The 26,204-nt window shown below is 43.6% G+C and overlaps 1 protein-coding gene across 1 annotated transcript in view; it reads left to right on the top strand.

Moving 5' to 3' along the window:
• grin2ba (glutamate receptor, ionotropic, N-methyl D-aspartate 2B, genome duplicate a) overlaps positions 1 to 26,204 on the top strand; it is a 77,117-nt gene that overhangs the window by 16,887 nt on the left and 34,026 nt on the right. Inside the window, exons 2-4 of the mRNA XM_053339101.1 lie at positions 16,969 to 17,112; positions 17,855 to 18,125; positions 25,173 to 25,365. Coding sequence (XP_053195076.1) covers positions 16,969 to 17,112; positions 17,855 to 18,125; positions 25,173 to 25,365 — 608 coding nt within the window. The remainder of the gene's footprint in view (positions 1 to 16,968; positions 17,113 to 17,854; positions 18,126 to 25,172; positions 25,366 to 26,204) is intronic.

The raw sequence follows: 26,204 nt of genomic DNA, 5'->3' as shown, positions 1-26,204 counted from the left end.
TTCTTATAAAATGAACAATTAATGATATACACGTCTCCCACTCTTTCACTGTATCACTGCTATCAGATGCTGATCACTGGGCGGTGATGCAAACAGTCAGCAGGATGCCTTCTGTATAACAATTATTGACACGTCTTCTGAATACTAAAGACAAATGTTTTCCTCTTGACTGTTTTTTTTTTTATTGACTCAGAATATCTCCATTAAACATGAATATTTTAAGAAAGAATGGGTTACTCCTGCAAGTCTCTACGCTGCTGCTTTGACCTTCACACTCCTCGCTGTTGACGGCTTGGTACCCCGGCGACGTACGAGTTGAATCTTCGCCTCTCGTGGCTGTTTTTCGCACATTTGTTTTTCAATAAGAGAAGCGGTTGAGGTCTTAAATATAAATGTGCGTGCCTAGGATCAAAATACGGAAGCCTCTGTGTTTCCACCGCCGTACGATGGGGCCTTGGCGCTCAGCTCAAACGCTACGATACTCGTGTTATATAGGAGCCGCAGCAGGATCGCTCGCAGGTGTGAGACAGATTAGTATATGTCTGTGTTAGCTCGAGTTCCTGCGTGGGCAGTGGGGAAGTGGCAGCAGAATGTGTGTTGAGTTGAATGGGGGGAATAGAGCACTGTGTGGGTGGATGCATATATGTGTGTCTCTGTGTGTGTGTGTGTGTGTGTGTGTGTGTGTGTGTGTGTGTAGCCTATCTTGAGTGCTTGTGTGTGTTTGTTAGTGTAGTTGGAATTATAAATGCACGCACTGTAGGTGACTGTTGTGTTTTGTGTGTGTGACTGTTCCATCTGTGTGTGTGTGTTTGTGTGTGTGTGTATGTGCGTGTGCGTGCGTGTGTGTGTGTTTGTGTTTGTGTGTGTGCGCTCCATACAAGTAGTGAGTGGCATTCTCTTTTTGTTCCCCACTAATGGCATCCTTAGCAGGGCTGTTACGATGGAAACCACGTTGCCACGGAAACGCAGCCTGTCTCTGTGAATTAGAAGTATTTCACTCCCTCTCTTAGCCTCTCTCAACCTCTCTCTCACTTTCTGTCACTCTCCCTCTCTCTCTCTCTCTCTCTCTCTCTCTCTCTCCCTCTCTCTCTCTCTATCTTTTTCTCTTTCTCTTAGCCTCCCTTCTCTGTCCTTTTTCTTCCCCCATCCCTCTCTCTTTCTGTCTTCTTTCTGTCTCCTCATCTCCGTTTGTCTTCTCCACCTATCCCCCCCCAAAAAAAACCTGACAGGGCAGCAGCTGACGCCTGAAGAGAGGTGCACACGTACATGAAAGAGCGACGGACAGACTGACAAGAGAAAAAAAAGGAGGAGATGGAGAGAGAATGAAAAGAGTGTGGAGTGGGTGTGGATTTTTCAATTTTTTTTTTTTTTGGTGAGGTAAAAACTATCTCTAAGCGTGAAGAAAAGGTGCATTGAGGGACAGATAGAGGGATGCGACAGAAGGGTTTTGGGGGTGGGACAAAGGAGAACTTAAGTGGGGCAAATGTTAGTGTGAAAGAGCACACAGCAGTAAGGCAAAACCAGTATGCCTCTATTCTTCTGGAAAGGGGTTTTCAAAAAGATTTTGGAGCCCGGCGTCAAGGATTTGCTCCCATTCGGCTACAAGCGCATCAGCGAGGTGTTGGCCGATGAGGTCTGGCGCACAGTCGGCCCTCCGGTTCATCCCAAAGGTGTTAGATGGGGTTGAGGTCAGGGCATGCCAGTCAACTTCTTTCACAGCAAACTGGGAAAAACATTTCTTCATGCACCGGTTTTGTGCACACAACTCCCCAAAGCTTTTCCTACAAAGTTGGAGGAACACTATTGTCTAAAATATTACTATATGCTGTAACATTAAGATTTCATTTAATTGCAACAACGGAAGCAACCCCGAACCATGAAAAACAGACCATATATGAGCCATATAGCGTATGATGTTAGGCTCACATTAATAGAAAAAAAAGGGTCGATTGGAAAAGAAAGGACGAGATAGAGAGAATATAAGGAGGCAAAGAGAGTTCGAGTCCTTCTCCACATATGGAGGGAATATAAAATAGGGTGAGAAAACAGAGACAAAGAGAAGTAGGGGAGGAACTGTGAGCAAGGAAGAGAGAGAGAGAGAGACTGATTATGTTTTCCTAAGTGCTTTCGGCATTATTGGAACTGTACTGTTCTCCCAAACCAGGCAATTTGAATTAACATTGCAGGGAGAGTGATTGAGAGGGTCGGTGTAGGGGGGGGGGGGGGGTGTTGGGGGGTTGTGGGGAAGGAATGGAGAAGCAGGACGAGGGAGAGATAGCGGGAAAGAGGGCGGGAGGGTGAGGGGTGGGCTGTGGGAGGGGGTTTGGGGGGGGCGAAAGGGCGGGTTGGCAGGGAGACAGAGGGGGAGAGAGAGAGAGTGAGGGTCTGGAGGGAGGACAGAGAGATGGATAGAATAACTGGGTTCAGAAGTAGGACAGAGGGAGAGATGGCAGGAGACAAAGGGGAGAAGCGTGAGAGAGAGAGAGAGAGAGAGAGAAAGGGAGAGAGAGAGAAAGGGAGAGAAAGAGCATTCAGGGTTGAGAAGACTCGCAAGACGAGCCAAATTGAAAAAATCAACACGCTAAACTCTACTTTATAAATTCCAGCTGGGTGCTGTGCATAATAATCCATTTGGAGGATAATAACTTTAGAAATTCTACTTTAAATATTCATTCTAAATGCTGAATCGTCAGAGCAAAAATCCATTTGGGGAATACTAATAATCCAATCAGGAACAGGAGGAAAAGATAAAACAGGGGGAGCGAGAGACAGAGGAGTAACTTGAAAGAGAATGGACAGATGGGTTTGGATAAAGTACACATTATCACCAGCAGAGACGGACGGAAAGGACAGTTAAGGACACACACCAGTGAGGAAGGTTGAGCGTGGGAAAAAAGTGTGTGTGTGTGTGTGTGTGTGTGTGTGCGTGCGTGTGTGTGATGGGAATAACAACATACTAAAAAAAAAGATAGAGTGATGGAGACAGAGGGATGGGAGTGACGCATGTGCAGAACGAGTGCAGATGGGAGGAAGGGAGACGGATGTGAATCGACAAAGCTGAAAGAACAAAATGTGTAACTACAGAGAGAGAGAGAGAGAGAGAGAAAGAGAGAGAGAGAGAGAGAGACAGAGGGAGAGACAGAGAGGGAGAGAGGGAGAGATGGAGGGATGGAGGGAGGGGAAAAAAAGTCATGCAAACTTAAACAAGGTTTGAAGCATTTGTCTGTTGTCTCCCTTGCTTTCACTCCTCGGTCCCTCTGGCGTCAGACTTTATCCTCTCCTCCCCACCAGTCACTCCCTTCCTTCTTCCCTCTCTCTCTCTTTCTATCTCTGCTTCCCCTTCTTCTTCTTCTCCTGCCCCTCTCCTTTCTTTTATACCTGCTTCCTTATTGAATAGGAGTGACCCCTGCCCTAGTGACTGCACAGGGCCAGACAAATAAAGCAAACATTAAGTCAGGCTTTACGCTGCATGTGGAGCGCATTACTCTGAGGAGGACGGGGCGGCGGCCCTGATACAAATGAAATGCCAATGATGGAGCACCTGCCTCTTTAGTCTAATGAGAATCCTGGTCAGGTGATAATTCAATATCGTTGAGGAGAAAGAGGCAGAGGTGGATCCGGGATGCTGTTTTTTTTCTGCTTATTTGGGATTATACTTTTTCTGTAGGGATTCCACAGAGTTCTAAGATAATCCTCGTTTTCAGTCCTCTACATTTAAAATAAAATACGTCTCTCAGTCCATAAACACGATGGCATCGACTGTTCATGGATGAAATAACATAAAGACTTCATAAAAAAGACAATATGTCACTAGTTTGCGTGCTGCGTTCGTGTTTCATTGAGCATTTCCTGTGTTTGTCCGTCATGTCCCAGCTGGTTAGTTTCAGTTGCGTAGAAGCTGTAAATAGATTTTCAGTTTTTTGGCCAGTGCACCTGCAATTTGGACACAGATGTTTTTGGTCTCTTTGAAGCTCCTCTTGTTGCTTTGAAAACTCATGTATATCAGACTGCACATTGCCCGACCTCTTTTTAGAACTGACAAATGCTGCTAATTGACATTGACCAACTTTATAGCAGGGTTTGTAACTGTTGTTGTTATATTAGACATTTTGGAGGAGATTTAAGAAAATGGTGCTTGCATACTTTCCTATGATTGCTTTATTTCTGCCAACTGCATACATTATGTTGCATTCTTGCTTTTATAGCCACATTTTTGTGAAATCTACTATTCAAGAAAAAGTAAATGCAAGTATGCGCAATATCTACTTTGTTAGATTTTGCACATACTTGCATTTATTGTGGAAAGATTCTTTCTTCCATGACTTCTTAATACTTTGTAATATGATTTTGTGTTAATAGAATGCATTTGTTATGGGAGGACAAGTGTATGACAAAGAATAATTTGCTAATTAATGCATTAATTGACTTATTTAATGACCCTATTAGCATATTGTAACTGGTTATGCTTAATAAACTTGTGAATTTGCTGGGACAATGGGAAGTTCAAGCATTTTTGTTGCTAATTATGGGATAAAGTAATTATAATAGAATGTATGCAGTATGTGTGTATGTGTATGTACATCACTATTATGTCACCTTGTTTACTGAACTGAAGCCAGCTTACCTGCTCAGTAAATACTTTTACTCCACTAGCCCTCAGCTAGTGATTGTGCAATACATTATGGCTGCTACCAGAGTTCATACCCTGAAAGTACTCTCAGAGGCGAGGTAACTCATCACACACACGCCTTACAGTGCAGCGCCATTCCTCCATTACCTGCTGTGGGATTTGTCTAGTGAACGTAGGCCCGCCCGCCTCTCTATATGCAACTCACATCGTCTTATAGGTGCTGCTCGGGTTTACAGTTCACGTTTCTTACCAGAATTTTCTATCATACAGTGTGTGTGTTATCTTGGTAGTTTTCACACTTAAGGCGCGAAACAAGGCGCAACCTTTCTTCACAGCTTTAATCTCAGTGTTCAACATTTGTTTTACTGTAAGTAATGTGCCTTCTACAGTATGTTTCATTTATTCTTTGTAGTGTAAAAGTATGAAAACAACTCATTGACTAAGCTGCTAAAATGTGCGTGTGCTCATGCACCGCAGCGATGCTGTGATCCGCCAGATATTTTTAGCATCTTTTTTAAAATTAATATATTTGAATTAAGAATTCAGACTCTTTGGATGGAGAAAGAGACAGATCAGAGATATGATGAAGCAAACAGAGAGGTATGAGCACACACAGTATAGTATAGAAGTAAATGCAAAAAAAAAAGCATTTCAAATTACCCTCAACAAAAATGACTATATTTTCTCTGCTTTTTACTCTTTGACTTAAAGGCTAGATGATGCTGCAACATCAGTATGTCCATTAGATATACTTGTCATGGTGGAAATATATGTAAAACTGCGTGAGTCACCAGCACATTCTCCAGATGCAGGATTCAACTTCTGTTCAGTGACACAGCGTGCAGGGAGGCGAGGAGAGAGAGGATGTGACTGCCAAAAGCTGGCTTTAGTGCCACAGCTGGTGTGTGTGTGTGTGTGTGTGTGTATGTGTGTGTGTGTGTTTCTGAATGTACACAGGTGTATGTTCTTACCAGACCGGCTCACAAATGCGCATGTTTGTGCGTGTTGCAGCGCAGAAACCGTACATGTGCGCTCATCCATGTGTGCGTGCTCATGCGCACACAGTCACAGCGAGGGAGAGGAAGAATAGCTCGCACCTCCACAGTGTGTATTCAGTGGCTGCTGTTGCAACCAACTGTCAGGCAGACAGGAGAGAGGGAGGAGAGGAGAGAGATGGGGGATGGGAGCAGGCTGACTAGGTGTGAAATCATAACCAGTGCTTATGGATGTAGAAAACCATACATCAGAGGTGTTTATGCGTACCAAATCACAGCCAAGGGGTTAATGGGACAGTAAAGCGTTCATATGTAGTCTCTGTTTGTTTTAACCCAGCTGTGGATCAGAAACTGGGGGAAAAAAGCATCTTGGATTGATTATTTTTAACCCTCATCATTCAGGTTGATCAAACCCTGCTCATCAAAGGGTTTTATGTAACACCCAGAACCTTTGGTTAATATTCTCATCCCTCATGCTTTATGTGCTACTGCAGGCCAGGGTTCAAACACCACCAGATGATATATCCAGCTCGTCTTTAGTACATTCTGCTTTGATTGCACATTTCCTGCTGTTTTAATAAAAAAACATCAAAATATCTCTCGGCAGTGAACTCTGTGTAGTTTGATATTTACACCAAACTGGACTGAAAGGGCTCAAGTCAAGTCAGGACGAGAACATTTTTGTACTTTTCTTATGAAATTGAGTTGGGCCAAGGTTGAAAATCACAAAAACAGAGACAACATGCCTTTTGGTTTAGAGTTTGGCACAGAAAAATCTACACACTTGACCAGAAGTGCTCTTAGCTCAGATCAGCCCACACTCAAACTTTCAGCAGAACTCTAATATTAATATTTCAAGAAGTCCTTCATCCAAAACTATATTATAGGAAGAGATGTACTGTTGGGTAGTTTAATGTGTAACATTATATTTTGTATTTTGGACTAAAAAGCAACTGGAATTATCAAAATTACAACCTGTCATCCCTCTGATATAGTGGAATAAAGTATTCAGAAGTTCATGTACCTCAAAATTGTACTTAAAAAACAGCACTTAGTAAAATGTAGTTAAAATATACTTTAGTCAGTAGTTTCCTCCGCTGTACAAATAGTACAATCATTATTAACAAAATTCTTCTCTCTCCTTTCACTTGGCTTCTACAATTCAAATTTCACCAATTACATGTGAAAAACCTTTACTTTAATATGAATCTCAGCTGAGCAGTTTGTCAGTCTTCCCTCTGTTACACTCTCCCCTTTCTTTTCACCCACAGTTCAAAATTTCAAAGGTGAGTCTTAGCTGAAGTCACTGTTGGATCAGCAGCGCTCTCTTTTATTGTCAAGCCTATTATTCATCCCCTTACATTCATGTCTTACAGTACCACCACAGGTATGATGTGCTTCTGAGGCCACTGGATCCACTTACTATTGACGCAGCACATGGCAGCGGTGCATTGAACCCTTTCTCTGGGTTCTCCTTATTATCTTGGCCTGCTCCTTCTTTTCATTTCGTGTGGTTCATTGTAAATGTCGTGTCCAGCCGTGTGAAATCTGTTAATCGATCGTGACACTGATTGTGGGCCACTGTCGTAGGGTGACTGAGGCAACACAGGAAAAGAGAGAGAGAGAGAGAGAGGGATAGAGAAAGAGAGTGGATTGGTGTGAGGTTGTGCACGTGAGTGAGAGTGTGCACGTGCAAAAATGAGAGGGTGAGAAGACGGGTGAAACAGAGGGAGAGATGAAAGCGGGCAGGAGCACGTGCGTGAGAGACAGGAAGAGAATAATGGATGGGCGGAGGGTGCGTGCATGTGTGTGTGTTTGTGCAAGGGGAGCGAGTGTGAATGAAATAGTCTTAATTGCCAGGCTGAAGGTTGCAGGTTGCTGGTTTAACGGCTTGATGACTCTAATGGGCCTTTGTGTGCCATTTAGATATTGTTGTGGTTAAAAAGCTTTGGCAGCCACAGAGGACGCCTGTCACGGCAGCACACAGAGGGAGAGGCAAGACGGCCACACTTTGTGTTGTGGTGTGTGTGTGTGCGTGTGTGTGTGTGTGTGTGTGTGTGTATGTGTGTGTGTGGATGAGACCAGAGTGGTAAGTGTGACAAGAAGAAAGTACACTCATTTCATCTTTTTTTTAAGAGGAGAGGACGCTGCAGTTGGAAAAAAGGAAAAAAAGTGAGAAGGAGTGGAGAAGGGCAGAAAGAAAGAACAAAAGAAATAAGAAAGAAAGAAAGAAAGAAACATGGAGCAAAGTGATTATAACACCATTCCATAATTCTATAAAAAACAAAAATTGACCCAAACAACTAATTCTGCAAACTGCAAACTGTCTCCATTCAGTATGGTGTCTCAAGCTCTGATTCATTTCACACCAAATTACTGAACAGCAGACCATAGCTTCACCTTTCACACCCTGACCAATAGACGTGTCCACCAAAATAACAAGAGATTTTACTCCTTTGTAGAGGGACAAAAAAAAAACTTTTGACTCAGAATGGCATAACAACATGTTGCTAGGGGGCAAAATCATTACACATAAGTGCTATTAAGAGAAAGAGAAAAAGAAAAGAAGTCTTTGTAGCCAGGTGATTCCGAGAATCTGGGCCAACCACATTATGTTTAAAGAAAAAGATGAGTACATCTATGACAAAAACTCACTGACGTTATTATCACATTATGTAATCTGAGCATTATGAGCAACCAATAACTGGGAAAGACATTAATTAAATACAGACTGAGAGACTGAGGGCTATTGTGATTGGTGGATTGGTTGGATACTGACAAAAACCTGGCAACCCAGAGACAACTGACTGTACTGTGCCAATTCTGCCAACAGCAAGAGGGAGAGACAGAGCAACACTTCCTGCCACACTGCAGCCTGTATAAAGTCATACATTTAAGTTTAAAAAAAAACTAAACTAAATCAAACTCAAGCACCAAGAATTCGACACACTCTCAGACCAAAACTAAATTCAATATTTTCTTGGGAGAAAAAAACAAAACAAACAAACACTGGTGTTGCGGTAGAAGCGGCCAAATAATGTCAGAGCATGTCATAGCCTGAGGAAATACCAGCAGAACACATGAGCTCCTTTTTCAAAATCCGAATCCTCTTTTGATTTTTTTTGACTTTATGCATCTTCTTCTGCCACTCTCACCAGCAGCAGCATCACATCCAGCTGTAGAGTAAAGTACTTGTATAGCGTATGTTGTGAATAAAGTGTTAGTTGCGATGTAAACCAGCAATGTAATTATGCTCAAGCCATTAAAAAGCCTCATTTTAAACTGAGAGGAAATACAGAAAGAGATGGAGGGATGCAGAGGAAGACACTGAGGAAGAGGAAGATGATGCAGTCTGATGAAGCCTTCACTTTTTGACTCTGTCTGTCCTAAAGCTAAACAATCTCAGAAAATCTCTCTCTCACGCAACTCTGACCCTTTGCTTTACCTTGCTTTCACTTTCTTTTAATGAAGACACACACACACACACACACACACACAGGTATACACACACACACGCACACACACACACACACACTCACACAGACACACAGGTAACCACAAGGGCACACCAAGAAGGGATGTGATAGTGACATAACGAGGGAGTGTCTCTACACGTTAGCATCTTAAGAGACTGCGAACAGGAGGGAGATCAGCATGCGGAGGAGAGGGAGGAGGGAGGAGGGGGAGGGGGGTGGGGGGGGCTTTAAGTGCTTTGCGCGCGGCTTTACGAGGCAAAAACAGGGTTAGTTAGTCAGGGGAGGGAAGACTAGAGCGAGCGAGGCAGGAGAAGAGGAGCATACAGATTGGCTTATTGTCTTAGCGCGTCTTCTAACATGTTCTGTTGTGGAGACAACCTCCCCCCCCTCCTCCCCTCCTCCCCCCGCCACTGTCACGCCAATAAAGCAGATTTGAATTTGAATTTTCATCGCGGAGAATGAAAGGAGTCCTCGGTGTGGGGGAGCCGTTACTAGTGAGGGATGGGGTAGCGGAGACAGAGACCGGGTGGTCCGCGTGAATCAGAGAGATGAGAGACTGTGTAGAGATTGGGAGAAGAGGGTGAGAGGAGGGGAGAGTATTTTCTTTTTCTTTTTTAGCACGTGCGTTACCCCCCCCCCCCCACCACCTCAGTAATTCCTCTCTCACATCACACCGGCGATACAGAACATTCGTTACATCTGTCATCGAGCCGCCGCAGCCTCAGCGCCAAACCCCCGGCGCCCCCTTGTTTCCCGAGGTGTCGGAGAAGGAGGACTCGAGGCTTATTCTGCAGTTGCGCTGGTTAAGTCACAGTGAGGATGAGGGCGCCAGCTAAATGCCTGAAATGTAAATGTAAGAAAGAGGAAGAGGAAGAAAAAGAAAAAAAAATGCAGCGGAATGAGAAGAGCAGAGAAGATAAAAGAGGAAGGGAGATAGAGAGGGTAGTCTTTGCTTTGGGAGGGATGGGATTGAAGAGGCGAGGGGGAGGAGGAGGAGGAGGAGGAGGAGGAGGAAAGGGGGGGAATGGAGATAGAGAGGGTGGTCTCGCCACTGACAGTGACTGAGAGCGAGCCTTTATCGTGTTGCCAGGAAAAGAACACAGAAGCACATATCAGCCGTACTCTCACTCTATTTCCCTTTTGCTCTCCGTTCACCTCCTCCTCCTCCTCCTCCTCCTCCTCCTCTGCCTCACCCCTCGCTCTTTCTCTTCCCTCTGAAGATCACTGGGTTGCATGTTTCCCTCGTTCCTATAGGCTTGAAGACAATTTTGAGGATGACCTTGCATACTGATTTTTTTTTGTAGATAAACTGAAAAGCTCGGGGTGAGGTGAGGTGAGGATAGTGGATTCATCTGAAATGTGTGTGTGTGTGTGTGTGTGTGTGTGTGTGTGTGTGAGAGAGAGTGAGTGTGTGTGAGTGTGAGAGAGAGAGAAAGACACAAGTCAGTTTTAGTGTGAAGTGGCAAGAAACAGCCCCCAGCGTGATGATGGCTCTGGGCCTACAGCTGACAGCGCAGCCCAGGTGCACTCTGGGATGTATGATAGATGAAGAGGGGGAGGGAGGGAGGAAGGAAGGGAATGAAGGAGGAGAAGAGCGACAGAAGGAGGGAGGCAGAGAGGGACTTAAGCTAAGGCTGAGACAAGACAGAGGGAATAAGTTATAGAAGTTCTGAAAAAGAGGAGGAAGACGGAGGAAGGAAAGGGACAAAAGAGGGGAGCGAAAGGAGGGAGGGAGAGAGAGAGAGAGGGAGTTAATTGGAGGAGAGATGGAGAGCAAGCGAGTTGAGGGCAAGCCAGAGCAGGAGATTGAAATCAGCAGATATGACAGGAGTGGAAGAGATAGCAGAGGACAGACTGAGAGAGTGGTGAGGGAATAAATGGATTAATAACATCCTTCATCTGGACCTCACTGCCCCCCTCTCCTCTTCCTCCATCCATCCCTCCCTCCTTCTCTCCCTCCCTCCCCGCCACCACCACACTCTCTACCCCCCCGCCCCTCCCCTCTCTCAACCCAGCGTCACCTTTCCCCCTCTCGTCTCCCCTCCGCCTGGAGCGAGGGACAGAAAGAAAGATGTGTGACTTACAAAAGCACGCTCACCTCCCTGACTCCCTAAACCACTTTACAGCCGCCTTGGGACACTTCGCGGTCCTGCCTGAACCTCAGCATCTTTACCATCACCCTGCTTCCACTCCCAGCCCTGTGACTTCTCCTCGATCCCATACTGAGGGACAAAGTAGTTTAAAGAGTATGCGAAAAGGTTATGGGTCAAATACAAATTCAAGAAAGCAGAAGCAAAAGAGCAAATACTGTAAAAGGCTAGAAGTTGTGTAAAGTGAAATGGGGTAAATATCTAAGGATGGAGTTTCCTCCTGTGTCTTAGCCTGTCTCTGTCTCTGTCCCTGTCTCTGTCACTGTTTATCTACTCTACAATATCCTCTAAAGCTCACTCTTACATGGGTTCAACATACTGTATGTGCATTTCTTTAGGTAAAAAAAAAAAGCCAGGCTGTGTCGATACATTTTGTAGACTCACCTCTTCCTCCTGCCACCTTGTTTAGCCTCCTTAGCCTAACTCTACCAGACACACACACACAGAGAGAGAGAGAGAGAGAGAGAGAGAGAGAGAGAGAGAGAGAGAGAGAACTATTACTATTCTGCAAGGACCAGGGGACAAACAAGAGCAGCAGCAGGAAAAGCATCAGACTGCAGAGGCCCCTTGGTGGGTCGTCTGCTAAACTTAGAGCAGAAATGGGCCAGAGAGAAACAATCTGTGCGTTTTGTGTGTCGGTGCCTGCGTGTGCGTGTGTGTGCGTCTGTGCATGTGTGCGTGTCTGAGTCTTAAGTGGCATTAACTTGCATTCAGACGCTGTCTGATCGTGTCAAGATGTGAGACAAATCAGCCTGAGCTTCTTGACCAGCTTAATTAGTTTCTTTCTTTCTTTCTTTTTCTTTCTTTCTTTCTTTCTTTCTTTCTTTCTTTCTTTCTTTCTTTCTTTCTTTCTGTCTTTCTGTCTTTTTCTCTGTCTTTCTTTCTCTCTGTCTTTCTTTCTCTCTTTCCGTCCTTATCCTTTAAACCCACGGAGGATGCGACAGTGTCGTCACATCGCAATCAAAATCACGTTGAGGCAAAAAATTAGTCGAATATTTTAATGAAGACCTGCAGTTTTTTTTTAAATTAAGGTTCAGAAAGTACTTAAAATAAGGTCACTGTTAATTAGATGATGGTCTGACAAATGTGCAAGCTAATTAAGCTTGTATGTGTTTGATTAAAGATAAGTCAGCTTCCATGATAAGAAATGGGACGATAAGGCATGAGAAGGGAGAAGTACAGGGAGAAAGAGAGATGGGAGTGAGGGGAGGTTTAATTGAGGTAGCGATAATAAGTGTATGTATGTGTGTGTGTGTGTGTGTGTGTGTGTGTGTGTGTGTGTGTGCATGTGTGTGCATGTGTGTGTGTGTAAAGCGAGAGAGTGAAGGGGAACAGAGAGAAATGAGGGGGTAACAGAGAGGAGGGCTCGTCATCAATACGTAATTTCAGTGCACGTGGTGAAGGCAGCTTGTGCTCGCAGGCTTGATCAGAAATTAAAGTGTCTGAGCACTTGAGAGAGAGAGAGTGTGTGTGTGTGTGTGTGTGTGTGTGTGTGTGTGTGTGTGTGTGTATGTGTGTGTGTGTGTGTGTGTGTATGTGTCTGTGTGTGTGCGTGCCTCTGCATGTGTGTGTATATGTTGCCTGTGGCTGTGGTGAGTTTATATCTCCTGCCCACTGTCTTTTAAATTCTCTATATTCCAGCGAAGGCCAGCTGTTCCCCACCACCACCACCACCACCACCACCACTCCCCTTCCTCCCGCCTCACCTCCTACTCCAGCTCTCTTTCTTTTCTTTTTTTTCATCCCTCCATCCTTTTTTACCTCTGTTTAACTCTCCCACACTCTCTCTCTGGCTGGCTTCTCTTTCCATCAGGCGGTGCAGCAGCAGTCAATAGCAACCCCCCCCCCCACCCTCTCCAACCACCCACCCACCCCCCCACCCCCCCTCTCTTCTCTTGCTCAAGTTCAAAGGAGCCTTTATAGGCAGGATAGAAATATGCATCGCCAAAAAACCTCCCAGCAACAGACACCATCACCTCTCTCTGGCTTGTTCTACCTTTCTATCTTTGTCTTTGTCTCTCATCCACTCAGTCTTTCTCTCAGCCTTTACCATGTTGCTTCTCCTCACAAAGAAAAAAAAAACTATATGGTGTATATAGTACAGTTCAGGTTTATTAAAATAACTTTAAATCAATATTGTTGCTAAGGGAAACAAAATACGGTATTTTTATAGGCTTAATGATGATGCACACACACTATTCTATCCACTGTCAGTAGTTTCTGCATTATATGTATTAGTATTATATACAGTATTAGTATTATATACAGTATTAGTATTTCAGGTTTGTTTCTATTAAACTGACCTGAGAAAGTCTGTTTCTATGTTCCAGCTTATGTGCTTCATGTGGTTTCTGTACAGTACGCTTAGCCGTTTAGCAGTCCTCCAGTTGTTTCATTGTGCTGTCAAGTGTGTGTGTGTGGAGTGTGTATGAGTGCTTGTGTGTCTAAACCAACACCCCGAGATTTGTTTGCGATTGCGCTTTGATTTGTCATTTTGTGTGTTGTGTCGTGCGTTAATGTGCGTGCCCGTTCTCTTTGAATTTTGAGTGCAGCTATGTGTTTTGAATGTGTATGTGTGTGTGTGTGTGAGGAAGTCGGTCTCTGTGTTTAAAGCTATTCAAAGTGTGTGTGTGTGTGTGTGTGTGTGTGTGTGTGTGTGTGTGTGTGTGTGTGTGTATGTGCATATTTCAGAGCAAGATTGGAAGTGGGTCTATTTCTTTTGCAGTCACTGATGTGCCCCTGTGTGTGTAATTGAAATACCTGAGTTATTGACTCTCTCTCCCCTCCAAGTCAAATAACTGCTCCAGGAGTGTGTGAGTGCACTCATTTGGAGGCTCTGGCGCAGAGCAGGCAACTCTGGCAGACCAAGGCCCTGTCAACCTGGAATACACACACACACACACGCACACACACACAGAGCATCCTACTGAGGCCAAACTTACATACTGTAAATGCGGAAACACACACACACAAATGCATTGATAGAAACTGACACGCACTGGATCACACATAGACACTCATATATAAATCTGCGTGTGTGTGGAAATAGTCAAATCATTCTATCTCTATCACACACACACACATACACACACACACACACACACACACACACACACACATACGTTTCTGGTAGCGGAGGGCACACATGTGTCCCGTCTCACCCTTCCTCTCTCTCTCTGACAGCAGCAGTCCTCTCTGGTTGAACGACTCAGGCTTAGCCTCCTCCTCCCTAAATGGCTGGCTGACTGCCTGACACACACACATACACGCACACACACACATGGACATGCACGCACACCTTCGTTTGCCTGCTCCTTCACTGACTCCTGGCTTCCTGCCCCTCCACTGCTCACTCGCTCCGTATAGGATCACAGCCCGTCAGCCAGCCTGTCCTCTTCCTCTCCATTCATCCTATTGTCACTACATTGTCCTCTGCCTCTGTCCCTCTGGAGGCTTCAAATCTCAGCTACATCCTCGCTGCGTTTTGTACATCTCTATCTGTTATTCTCGCTTGCTTAATTCCTTTCTCTCCCTCTCCTCTCTCTGTTTCTCACCCCACCCCACCCCCCCACCTCCCTTTTCTCTATTTTCTCTTATCTGTTCCCTCTCCTACGGTTTTATCTGCTCTTTTTCTATCTCTCCATCTCTCTCTCTCCCCTGTCTCCACTGGCCATTCATCCTGCATCTATTGTGTGTTGTAGTGTATTGTTGTCCGTGTACAGTAGCCAGTGCTGACGTCAGCCGTGGATCCACAGCGAAGACAGTGACCGGCTCAGAAGGGTATTCAAAGCCTCTCTGGCCGGCTTCCTGCGTCTGGCTGCCTTGACTCTCTGGCCCTGCTACCCCCTCTGGGAATTTTAATACTCACTAATCGATCACCTTGTGCCAAGAGAAGTGATAATGTGGCCAGACCCTAATTATTGTTGCTGTAAATGAAGAGAGGTGTTTTGCAGCACTTCATTTTACTCAAGGTTTCTTATCATTCAGCGTGCTCCCAGCAGGGATTTCTTTTCTTCTTTTTTTTTCTTCTCATACCTCTCACCCTCCCTCCTTTCCCAGCTTCTGTGTCTGTCTTACTCTTCTTTTAGCATGTATTTTTCTCAAAGGCTAATGAAAATTCAGCAGACCTCTGGCTCCCTGAATGAGTGCGTTGGACAGTACATTAATACTGCTCTTAAGAAGAGAGAGATAGAGAGAGGAAGCCAGAGGAAGTGGGGGGGGGGGGGGGGGGGCAGGATGGCGGGGTGCAGTGTAGAGGACGAGGATAAAGGGGGGGGACGGGTGCGTGCGAGTCTGGAAATTCAATTATAACTGTGCCCTGGCAGTAATTCCACTGGTATAAATGGGACGGCAGAACGAGAGAAGAGATGGATAGAGATGGATGAAGGATGAGAGAGAAATAGGCAGAGTAGAGATAGAAAGTTGAGGAACAAATGGGATTCCAGTTAGCTGCGAAAAACATGACGACGACATCGGAGCGTGCATCATTATTTCATGATCCTGAAACACAAACTCCGTAGTCGAGCATTAGATGCACACGTTTCATGTTTCACGCGGCGCGGGATAACGACATGCTTCTAACCTCACGGTTGCAGCACATTACACTCATTATTCGCCGGAGTGTTCGGCAAGTGTTTCACAAGCGCATTGTACCACTCAACATGCCACCTCAATGGTATAGCCCTGATCTCATTAATGCAGAAACAAGGTAACGGATCAACCCATGTGCGTCCCTGGGGAGGGGCAGGTTAGCCTTTGAAGTTGAGTGAAGCACAGAGAGAGAGTCCTAAGAAGCCAGAGAGATTTCAACACCCTGCCTTGCCTGTCAGCGACGGCTCATTTTTTACATACATATAGTCCACAAACACGACACGGGCACAAAAAAATGAATCCTCATTCATATAATTTGCTGTCGACAGGAGCGCACAAAAAAACATCTAAGAACATGAACACGCTACTGTGCATTGTGTACACCAGAGTTGGACTCTCGCAGACTGATTGACACACATGCAGGGTAACAAGCTCATGTCGCAAAGCTGCAAAGTCTTGTCTAGACTGGCATTTCTCACCTCCTCCTCCTCTTCTTCTGTCCAGCTCAATATTCCATTTCAACACCAGTGGTAAGACCCAGGCTTGGATATCAGTCTGTGAGTGATGCTTGTCGAAGTGTCTTTGTCAGACTGTACTGCTGTTTGCTTTCGAGATGCTGTACATTCTGTATCTCTCATATTTAGATTCGGTGTCCAAGGGAAAGGAGTTAATGGTGAATGTTTTATGTGCAGTGTGTCTAGGATAAGTTTGTGCCATTTCTAGTGCATTTGTTCTCTTGTATCCAGTACCCTGCAGGCTGCATTGTTCTAACACGACTGTAATAAAGCAAATTGAGGAAAATGATTGATGAGATTAGGGACAGCAGCTTTGAGTCACTAGAATTCGCTCCAGTCACCCCCGTGTACAAACTCATTAAAAGAGTCATAAAGGCAACTAATGAAAATCATGACCGCTATCATTACAAGCCCACTAGTGTCCTCTCGCCTTTCTCGTCTGTGAGCGAGAGAATAAAGGCAGCTAAATTAATGTTCGCACCAATAATGTTACAAAACCGCTGCTGTCCTTTAAGTAGTAGCTCTTCTCCTCTGTGTGTAAAGCCAACTAAATTAAAGTTCAGGCCAATATTATTGCGTAACCATTTACACTTGCTTTCTTTGTCCCCTCAGGATGACAACTCCATGTTCTTTCAGTTTGGCCCCTCCATCGAGCAGCAGGCCTCGGTCATGCTGAACATCATGGAGGAATACGACTGGTACATCTTCTCCATCGTAACTACATACTACCCGGGTTATCAGGACTTTGTCACCAAGGTAACAGCACTCAACTGAGATAACATGCACAAATAATCAGGACATTAAGAGGAATTAGCCTCCATCTCTGAACACTTTAATGTCACAATGGAAATGTTACAGGCCTGTACTGGGAAAGTTTCACATCTTATATTTTATTACATGATGCTGTTGGTATGAACCATACTGTAGACTGCATATAAAGAAGTAAGTGACAAGATCTGATGTCACCCATTGATTTGCATTGGAGATGGTTTGAAGCCCAGAGCTGTAGCTTATTGTTGGAGCCACATTTGGAGCCAGGACCTTCCAAATAAGGAGTGTGGGGTATTGCCTTTCATACTCTGGAAACATGCAACACATAATGTTAGCTACTTTAGCTAAATTGTGCTACTAGGTCAGGTATTGTAATGAAGGAACATTAAACTTAGTTGAAATATTGTGAGTCCGAGAGCTGGGGAGAACAGCAGGTGAGCCAGCTGTTTTCAAATCTTATTAATGGAACAATCATTTCCAAAATCACCACTAGCACAATTATTAGAAGGCCCAAATTTACAGATTAATACCATTAAGACTCATTGAAAAACTAACTTAAGTTAGTATTTGTAGAGAGAAGATGACACTTTTTGAATGTCTAGCAGCCGCTTACGCATTGGCTCCAACATCAGGTCATGGTAGTTGCCGCCTGGTATAAAAACAATCACTGAAACTGAAATCAAACTAGTGTCTTACAATCAGCCTCCTATTCCTCTGTCCCATGCAGATCCGTAGCACCATCGAGAACAGCTTTGTGGGCTGGGAACTGGAGGAAGTTTTACTACTCGACATGTCCATAGATGACGGAGATTCAAAGATCCAGAACCAGCTGAAGAAGCTCCAGAGCCCTGTCATTCTTCTCTACTGCACAAAGGAGGAGGCCAACACCATATTCGAGGTGTCCCATTCTGTTGGGATTACTGGCTACGGCTACACGTGGATAGTGCCCTCGCTGATAGCCGGAGACACTGATGTAGTGCCTGCAGAGTTCCCCACAGGTAGGACATTATGAAAGGAAATGACAGGAGACATAATTAGGAATTAAAACAGGATTCCATTTTTATCTGACATAATCTCAGTGTGGAAAGATGTTTGCTTGACTTGAGGTCAAATCCTAAACCCTAAGTAAGTGCAACAATTACATTACATGCAGCATTTGATTGATGAAATGTCATAAAAGTACCATGAGTGTATTAGTCTGATTAGGTGGCCTCAGTCGGAATAAACCCCTAACCCTTAACATTGATTCCTCATTGCTTTTTACTACAGGATGACTGACTAGGGACTGGGTAGAGTCAGCAGTAAAAACTGAATTACTAACAAGTGTGTAGGTAGCAATGTAAGGTTGTCACATTTAAGATGTTTTGTGCACCATCCATTCAACTTTACTCTGATAGAGCACTGACAATAACAGATGGTTGGTCTTAAAGTGAGACTATGACACTTATGCCGAGCAGCAGCCATTGTCAGTTAAAGAGACAGTAGCGGAAGCACCCGTAGAGAGGAGTCATAAATTCAACAAAAGGACTTGGTAATGCAGGTACACCATAACCTAATGGGCATTCCAGACCAAATGAGGCTGTAGCAGTAAAACCCCTTACTGTATTGAACAGAGCAATGGTGTGTTTTCTTGCTTATCAATGCAAAATACAAGAGGAGAGGAGGAACTTTCATATTTTTTAAAGTTAACGTAGTTGAGCCAGAATCTCAGGTTTTGTGGTTTTATATCACAGTCTTCATCATATGTTGATTAAGACCACGAGATGCAATTGAAAGTTCTGGGAAAGTCAGTAAGTGGAACTTGAATTTAGATAATTACTATTGTCATGGACAAGGATGAACTTTCTCATTTAATTGTGTCACTGAGGACATCTGTGGTTGCAAAGGTAACAGCTGCATCAGAAGTCTCATTTTGCTGTTGTTGCAGTTGTGTTCTTGCCTTGATCACTTGTGGTGATGTTAACCTTCTGTGCAGGAATCTATTATTATATGACTGTTGATGACGCAGTACTCACATGTCTAACTTTGGCCATCATTAAGACCCGGCTTCCCCAAGTTTCACCTACATGACAAAACAGAAAAAAATACCAAGCCTCTGAAATCATATTTTCTAAGCTTTATTTTGAGATGGCTTTCTTGATTTCTCCTGCAAAACAAAAAAACAAACAAACTGACCTTTCCTCAATAAGAAGTGAGGGAGCGCTACTCCCCCACAACACCACTGGAGGTCATTCTAACCTTTGAAGGTCAAACCTGGAACCAAAGTGACATCCAAGTTGGGGTGCATTAACCACTCAACCTGCTCACGCAATCTGTCAGACACATCTGTCAGACTGCCTCATGTAACATGTCTTTCAGCACTTGGGGGTGGGCAGACACTTTCAGAAAGGCCAACTCCCAGTGGGAATCAAACCTTTATCTGTTAGTGATGTCGCCACCACCATGAAAACCAATGGAACTTTCCACAACTTGAGTCGATTTTACTTGCTGTAGGGGAGTAAATTGTACAGCAGGTAGTATATTTGAGCTGGACATATGAGCTTGATAATTTGTTGGTGTTTGGTTTGTTGATTTACAGTGAAGGGAGATATTACCCTGCTGCCTGTCCTCAGCAGTTTCTGGGAAATGGTTGTCAGGCGGAACCTGAGATCGTTGTGCCGTTCAGGCGCCGTAACTCAAACTTTTTACCTCTGCTCTCTTATTGGCATCCATGGGTGATTTACTCTTAATGGGAGTAGGAAGTGTGCGCCCCCCCCCCCCCCCCCCCCATGTGTGTGTGTGTGTGTGTGTGTGTGTGTCTGCCTGTGAGTGTGTTTAGTTCATTTGTGTGTAATGTCTGAGTGCATTTATCTGTGAAATGTGCGATTGGTTCATGGTTTAATTTGCATGAGAAAATAATGGGTGAGTGTAATCAAATGGGGTTGTGTGGTTTGCTCTTGTGTGTACCTCATATGGTGGAGAGTGCCAGGGTAAACAAAACTTTGGTCGTGTGTATGTGTGAATGTACTCTGATTTTAACTGCATATATATGTGTGTGTGTGTGTCAGTTTGTCTGGTCCAAATTAGGGTTCCACTCTATAAAGTTTGATATATTAACATATCAGTTATGTAAATCACAACAACTTCCCTCTTGATTTATGTTGCCACGGGGATAATCGTGACTAGCTCATGTATTGCCTGGATGATTATGAAGTGGAGCTGGCAGAGTGGCTGCGCTGATGGACATTCACAAACCTCTCTCAGTTAACATTGAATTATCATGGGATTAATTATAGGGGGATATAATGACAGATAGTAGGATAAATGCCATTCACTCATTTAATGCGTGATGAATAGGATACTCGGATACTATACAGTGTAATACAATATGAACTTATGACCCCCTCCACTTTAAAATATGTTCTTGTTCCTACAGTTGGATGTGTGAGCTTCTGTGTGCAGAATGATGTATGTGCAGTTTGTCTTCACATTCATCTGCTAATAGGGTAAAGTTTCTCTGAGCTCAATGAAAATGCAATTATATGTGGGAATATTTGAATATTCATAGACTGCAAATTTTTCAGTGAGGGTGAACAAACAGGTGGAATTGTAAGGTTTTTAATAAGGTGATTTATCTTTTTTGTAGGAAAAACATCAGGCACAAATAATGATAATTATTATTTTTATTTTTATGTAAAAAAAAAAAACATGTCTGGAGGGGATTAAAAAACCAAAATAACATATATATAATAGTAAATAATTTATCATTTTTGTTAGTTTAATTATAATACAGCTTGGTATCTAAAGTATGTAAAGAAATATTTATAAAATATGATATTGAATGACATTAAGCATAGAAATAATATATTGTTTCTATGTTGTACATAAGACATAAGTAAGTATAAAGATGGCTCAGTTTCTGCCCATAGCGGTGCTGCAGCAGCATCTCTGCTTGTCAATGCTGCCCTCTGCCAATAAGACGAACATGATGGTAGGATTTTATTTAACAGCTTTGAGCAATGATGGTCTATAAAACCTGCACTGAAAGCAGCCCTCACCCTGCCGTAATGAGTTGCTAAAGCATCCGAAATGCATATTATACTGTCCCGTAATTAAAATGTTATAGCAGAAGTTTTGCAGTCTTGAGAAGAGGAAAAATTCTCATTGTTTTTGTCAAGTGAATGGAGAGATTTAAACAGAAAATGACTGGCACAAAATATTGGCTCTATATTGGTATGAGTGTGAGCCAGGATGATGATTCTTCCATACAAAAGCGAGATAATGGCATGATATTTGTAGACATGAGCTATTCAGCTGTAGAACTCAGTCATTCAACCAACCAAACCCATTTAGCAATCCCTCACATTCACTCACACACACACACAGTCACATTAGCCCATAGTGGGAGTCAACCACGCCAACTTTGGAACTAATGGAACTAACGCAGAGTAACAACGGCAGCGTGGCACAGCATGTGACTGATGGCGTGGCGGTGAGCGCTCTGGGTGAATCCAGCGGTTCAGAGTTCAGCAGAAGGTGCACGCTAGCTATGGGGCTAATTTGCTTACTAGGCACACTTAATAATTTGCACCATGTGTGATGAAGAGCCTCCTATTCTCCTGGGTAATTCCACTGATGCCTTCCTTAAGTGGCGCTCTGGGGAACCATCTCTCCTCCCACTCTCCTCCTTCCTTCCCTTTCCTCCTTATTTCACTCTGTTGTTCCTTCACCCTCTCTGTGTTTTCTATCTCATTCTTTCAGCCTGTGGCTCTCTCTCCTTACTCCTATGAGTTTTTTTTAAAACTTTCTTTAGCTTCTGTTCTCTATATCTGTGTCTCTGCTGCTGTCGGACTTTCTCTCTCCGCTCATTCCATCCGCCTTTTTCCTCCTCGTTCTTCTCGGCTCTCACGCTCTCTCACTAACAGCCTTTCTGTCTCTATTCTTGTGTTAAACACTACTGCTGCACACACTGTGCTAACGTAACCACCCAATTTGACATCACCGACAATAATAAGCTGTTTCCAAAAATACCCACTGATACGGTAGTTCTTCTATTACGTTTTCCAATCAATTTTTCTATGCATGGATGCTCTGTTTGCAATCTTTGTATTATTTTTGTGTGTGTGTGTGTGTGTGTGTGTGTGTGTGTGTGTGTGTGTGTGTGTGTGTGTGTGTGTGTGTGTGTGTTTATCTGTGACAGGCAGACAGTGTTTGCCTTTAAACATAGGCAGTAGCCAGTTCACAGGCCAGACTTTATAGCTGCCACAGTGCTGTTCAGCTATAACATTGCCAGTTGACGTGTCTGTATTGTGACATTTAAACACATCCGGAGAGATGTATGAACATATACACATAGAGCAGCAGTTACCATGATCTAAAAAAAAGTATACAGACAGAAAATACACCACGAGGCACATGTGTAGCAGACACACACGCACATCCATCTTCTCATGAAAATATCTTTCTCATAAAAAAAAAAGAATAAAAGTGAAGTGTGTTAAAGGAACAAGCGACGGGAGTGAGTGAGTGAGTGTTGAAAAAGTGTCAACAGTGTGTGACATTAGATGTGGTCCTGGGGGGCCGGAGCTGTCAGTGCAGAGGCCCCGTGAGGACGGCAGGTTGCCAGGCCGCCTGTCTATTTCTGACCACTGACATGGTAGTGGAGTGGCTGACATGTGGTCATGCGCTGTCAGATGGATGCAGAGCGACTGATGGACAGAGAGAGCGACAGATTAAAAGGCAGACAGAGAGACAGATAGCCAAATAAATTGTCTTGAAGGCAGGGCGGTCTTCGCTGACAGCTGTGTGACCCTGAACCCAGAGGTGTCCAATGGGACCCAAACAGAGAGATCAGTTATTGGCCATTTTCAGAAGTCATAAGGGCACTTGTAGCTGAGAGTTTAGATAAGACTGCTGTAAGGCTTTTGAACAGATAGGTTTCCACATCAGATCGCCTGTTAATAAAACCCTGCCCTCCGCAGTCATTGCTGCTACGCTTGTAAAGTTTTACATTCTAGCACATATGCAGGATGTAACGATGACGGTGGCAGATTTACCACCTGAAATTTGCAGTAGTTTTAGAAACATTGATTTCACACAGAAGTTAAAAAGAAAAGCGAGTTTCTTATTTCTACCTAACAGCTGTGAATTGTCACCAACAGATCTTATAACATGTGGCTGGCTAGTGTCAAGCAAAACGCTAAAACTGAGTTGGTTGACTTTTCAATGCCAAGCAACACAGTGTTTAGACTTAAGCTTTCACTGTTTATGCATTTTTAATAGTATGATTTACTTTTACAAGAGAAAAGCAGACGAAGAGTAGGGATAAGTCGCTAGAATGTGAGCTTCACCAAACCAAATACAGAGCAGGACAAAGCTGCTATTGTTACTCTAAACTTTGATACACACACACACACACACACACACACACACACACACACACACACACACACACACACACATGTGAACCCATGTAATTTAGTGAGCTGTGATACGGCCCTTGACTTTGAAAATATTGCTAGCTTACGACTGAAGGTTGTGATTAGCTGTTAGCTAGCTTGTGATTAGGACATGCTAACGTTTGATACAACTCTTTTGTTCTTTTGTGAGTTTTTTTGTTGGTTTTTAGTTTTGGAAAGGTGAAATATGACCCTCCAAATTCTTTAGATACTGAATTTGCTGTTGTACCACCCCACGCATATCGCTTCAACATGTAGAAATCTCAAACACGACATATCTGCTGTACCTAGTTATGGTTGCTAAGCTATGATTAGGCACTTGCTGTTTGGACTTGGTTCAGTATGAACTAGTGATAAATCATTTTTGTAATAATTTTTCCATTTCCGAAATGGATATAGAACAGTTGGATTCCATATGAGGCGGGCACTAGGACAGTCCCACCTGTTAGCTCCAACCTGATAAAATCCTGACAGCAGTGAACAAGCTAAATGATTGGTCATTAAAAAAGAGATAAACATGGTGCAGCAGGCTCAGTGCTGGGCAGCATGCACTGTGTGTCATTAATTAATACTGACTATTTCTCATGAGTTAATCATATTATCAATAATGACAGTTTGATATCAATGAAACTCATTATGAAAATGTCAGCTGTGTTTTAATAGATGCATTGTAGCCTCATTTTCATAGTAAATCAAATCTTGCCGTTGCATATTTGTATTTGTTTATTTTAGATTCATCGTACACTGAGAATAAATGAAAAAGTCAGGTATTCTGTGGTCCATATAGGTAAATCAGTTTCATTTGTGATTAGGTGTGTGGGTTTGTATGATAGTGTGAATGTACCTGATTTAATAATGGTAATACAAAATTTAAAAAAGGTCAAGTGCTATCTTCAGCCTTGAGAACACGTGAAATATCCATGTATGATCCATCACTCCATGATAATCAATGATATAGAAGGACAGTAGGCTGAAGGAAGGGCGTGTGTCCTGGCAGCCAATAGAACGATCTGATGGATGGTCGGTTGGAAGGTCAGCAGGAGAAACGAGCAGGGAGACAGACAGAGTCAGAGACCTACAAACAAATGTTCATAAACAGACAGATTGTCAAAAGAGAACAAGACTCAGTCAGACAGAAGGACAGATAAACAGGCGTACAGACGAGTGCAAAGGCCAACAAACAAAGACAGACAGTGCTTTAAACAGACAGATGGACAAACAGGGCAAGGTGATAGACGCTTAGTCAGGCAGGATGGGGTTGCTATTCATCTGCTCTCTGAGTCATCACATAGTGTGTACTCTGTCTCTTGGAGTGTGTTCAAAACATGTACACTCTGTATACCCTCACAGAATTATCCCTGTATCTCCCTGCTTTCATTCCTCCATCTGTCTATCTCTCTTTTGTCCCTCTGTCAATTTTCCACACATAATCCGGCTCACCTCTCATTCTCTCGTCTTATTTACTTTACATCCCTAACTCCTTTCTCACTTTTCTCTCTTTTTGTTCAACTAATTTCTTTGTCTTCTTTCTATCTCACCATCTATTTCATTGTCTACTTTCCACATCTCCTCTGATCCTCTTCTCTCTCCTCTTCTTCGTCCATCCAGGTCTGCTCTCTGTGTCCTATGACGAGTGGGACTACGGCCTAGAGGCTCGCGTCCGCGACGGCGTGGCAATTATCACGATGGCAACATCCACCATGATGATGGACCGCGGCCCTCACACCCTGCTGAAGTCCGAGTGCCACGGAGCTCCTGACAAGAAGACCCCCATCTCAGGCAACCCTAACGAAGTGCTCAGGTGAGTGAAGGCGGGGGCCAGATTGTGACATTGTGAGCGCTGACCACCATTGACCACCTGACCACAAATGATCATTTTCAAGTGTATGGGTCGTTGAGGACTGTCTGAATGCACCAAGTCAGAGGTGACTGGTGCAAAGGATTGTGGGATATTGATGGCAACAATGCAGACATCTATTCTATCTGCCAAATTGGAGGAAAGAGAAAAAAACAAAAAAAAGCATTTGAGAAGCAAAAGTTGTTCAATTCTTTATTCTTGAAATGCAGACTTTGAAGCAGACACGCTTTAACTGGGAGAAACTTTATGTTCACCTGTTTTTTAAGTATTTGTTGACAATTTATTGTGCAGTGTACTTTATGTTATTTAAAAATCCAATTTAGCAGTGTTATGTAAATTGGGACATGTTGGCATATTTATATATTTATCATATTTGGGAACTAGTTGTGATATTGTTTGTAGTCTTTAAAGTTAAGAGTGGGTCTCCATCAACAGTTCAACTTCCTGTTGAAGGACACCACTTGTCCATACTCTCCCTCTGTCTGCTCTTAAATCATTACAGTATCTGTCACTGTGAGAACGTCTGAGTGCACTGCAGGAACAAAGGTTTCCCTGCTTTGTGCAGTAAAACAAGCTCCCTTTTTTACCCTTAAGCTATCCAGAACATGTCCCATGAAAAGTACAGGGGCCACATGCCTCAGCAAGGGTCCCATTTGTTTACAGTCATTTATTTACAATTACACTAATGTCTCCAAATTAATGTGGCAATAATTTATGGATGGTGAAATGCTACATGCTGCAGCTTTAAAAAAGTGCGCAGGGCCATGCCGCCTAACATCAAC

The sequence above is a fragment of the Scomber japonicus genome, chromosome 18 (genome assembly GCF_027409825.1).
Source record: "Scomber japonicus isolate fScoJap1 chromosome 18, fScoJap1.pri, whole genome shotgun sequence".
NCBI classification, from domain to species: Eukaryota; Metazoa; Chordata; class Actinopteri; order Scombriformes; family Scombridae; genus Scomber; species Scomber japonicus.
The sequence above is the reverse complement of the archived record's forward strand: the minus strand, read 5'-3'. Positions and strand labels throughout refer to the sequence as shown.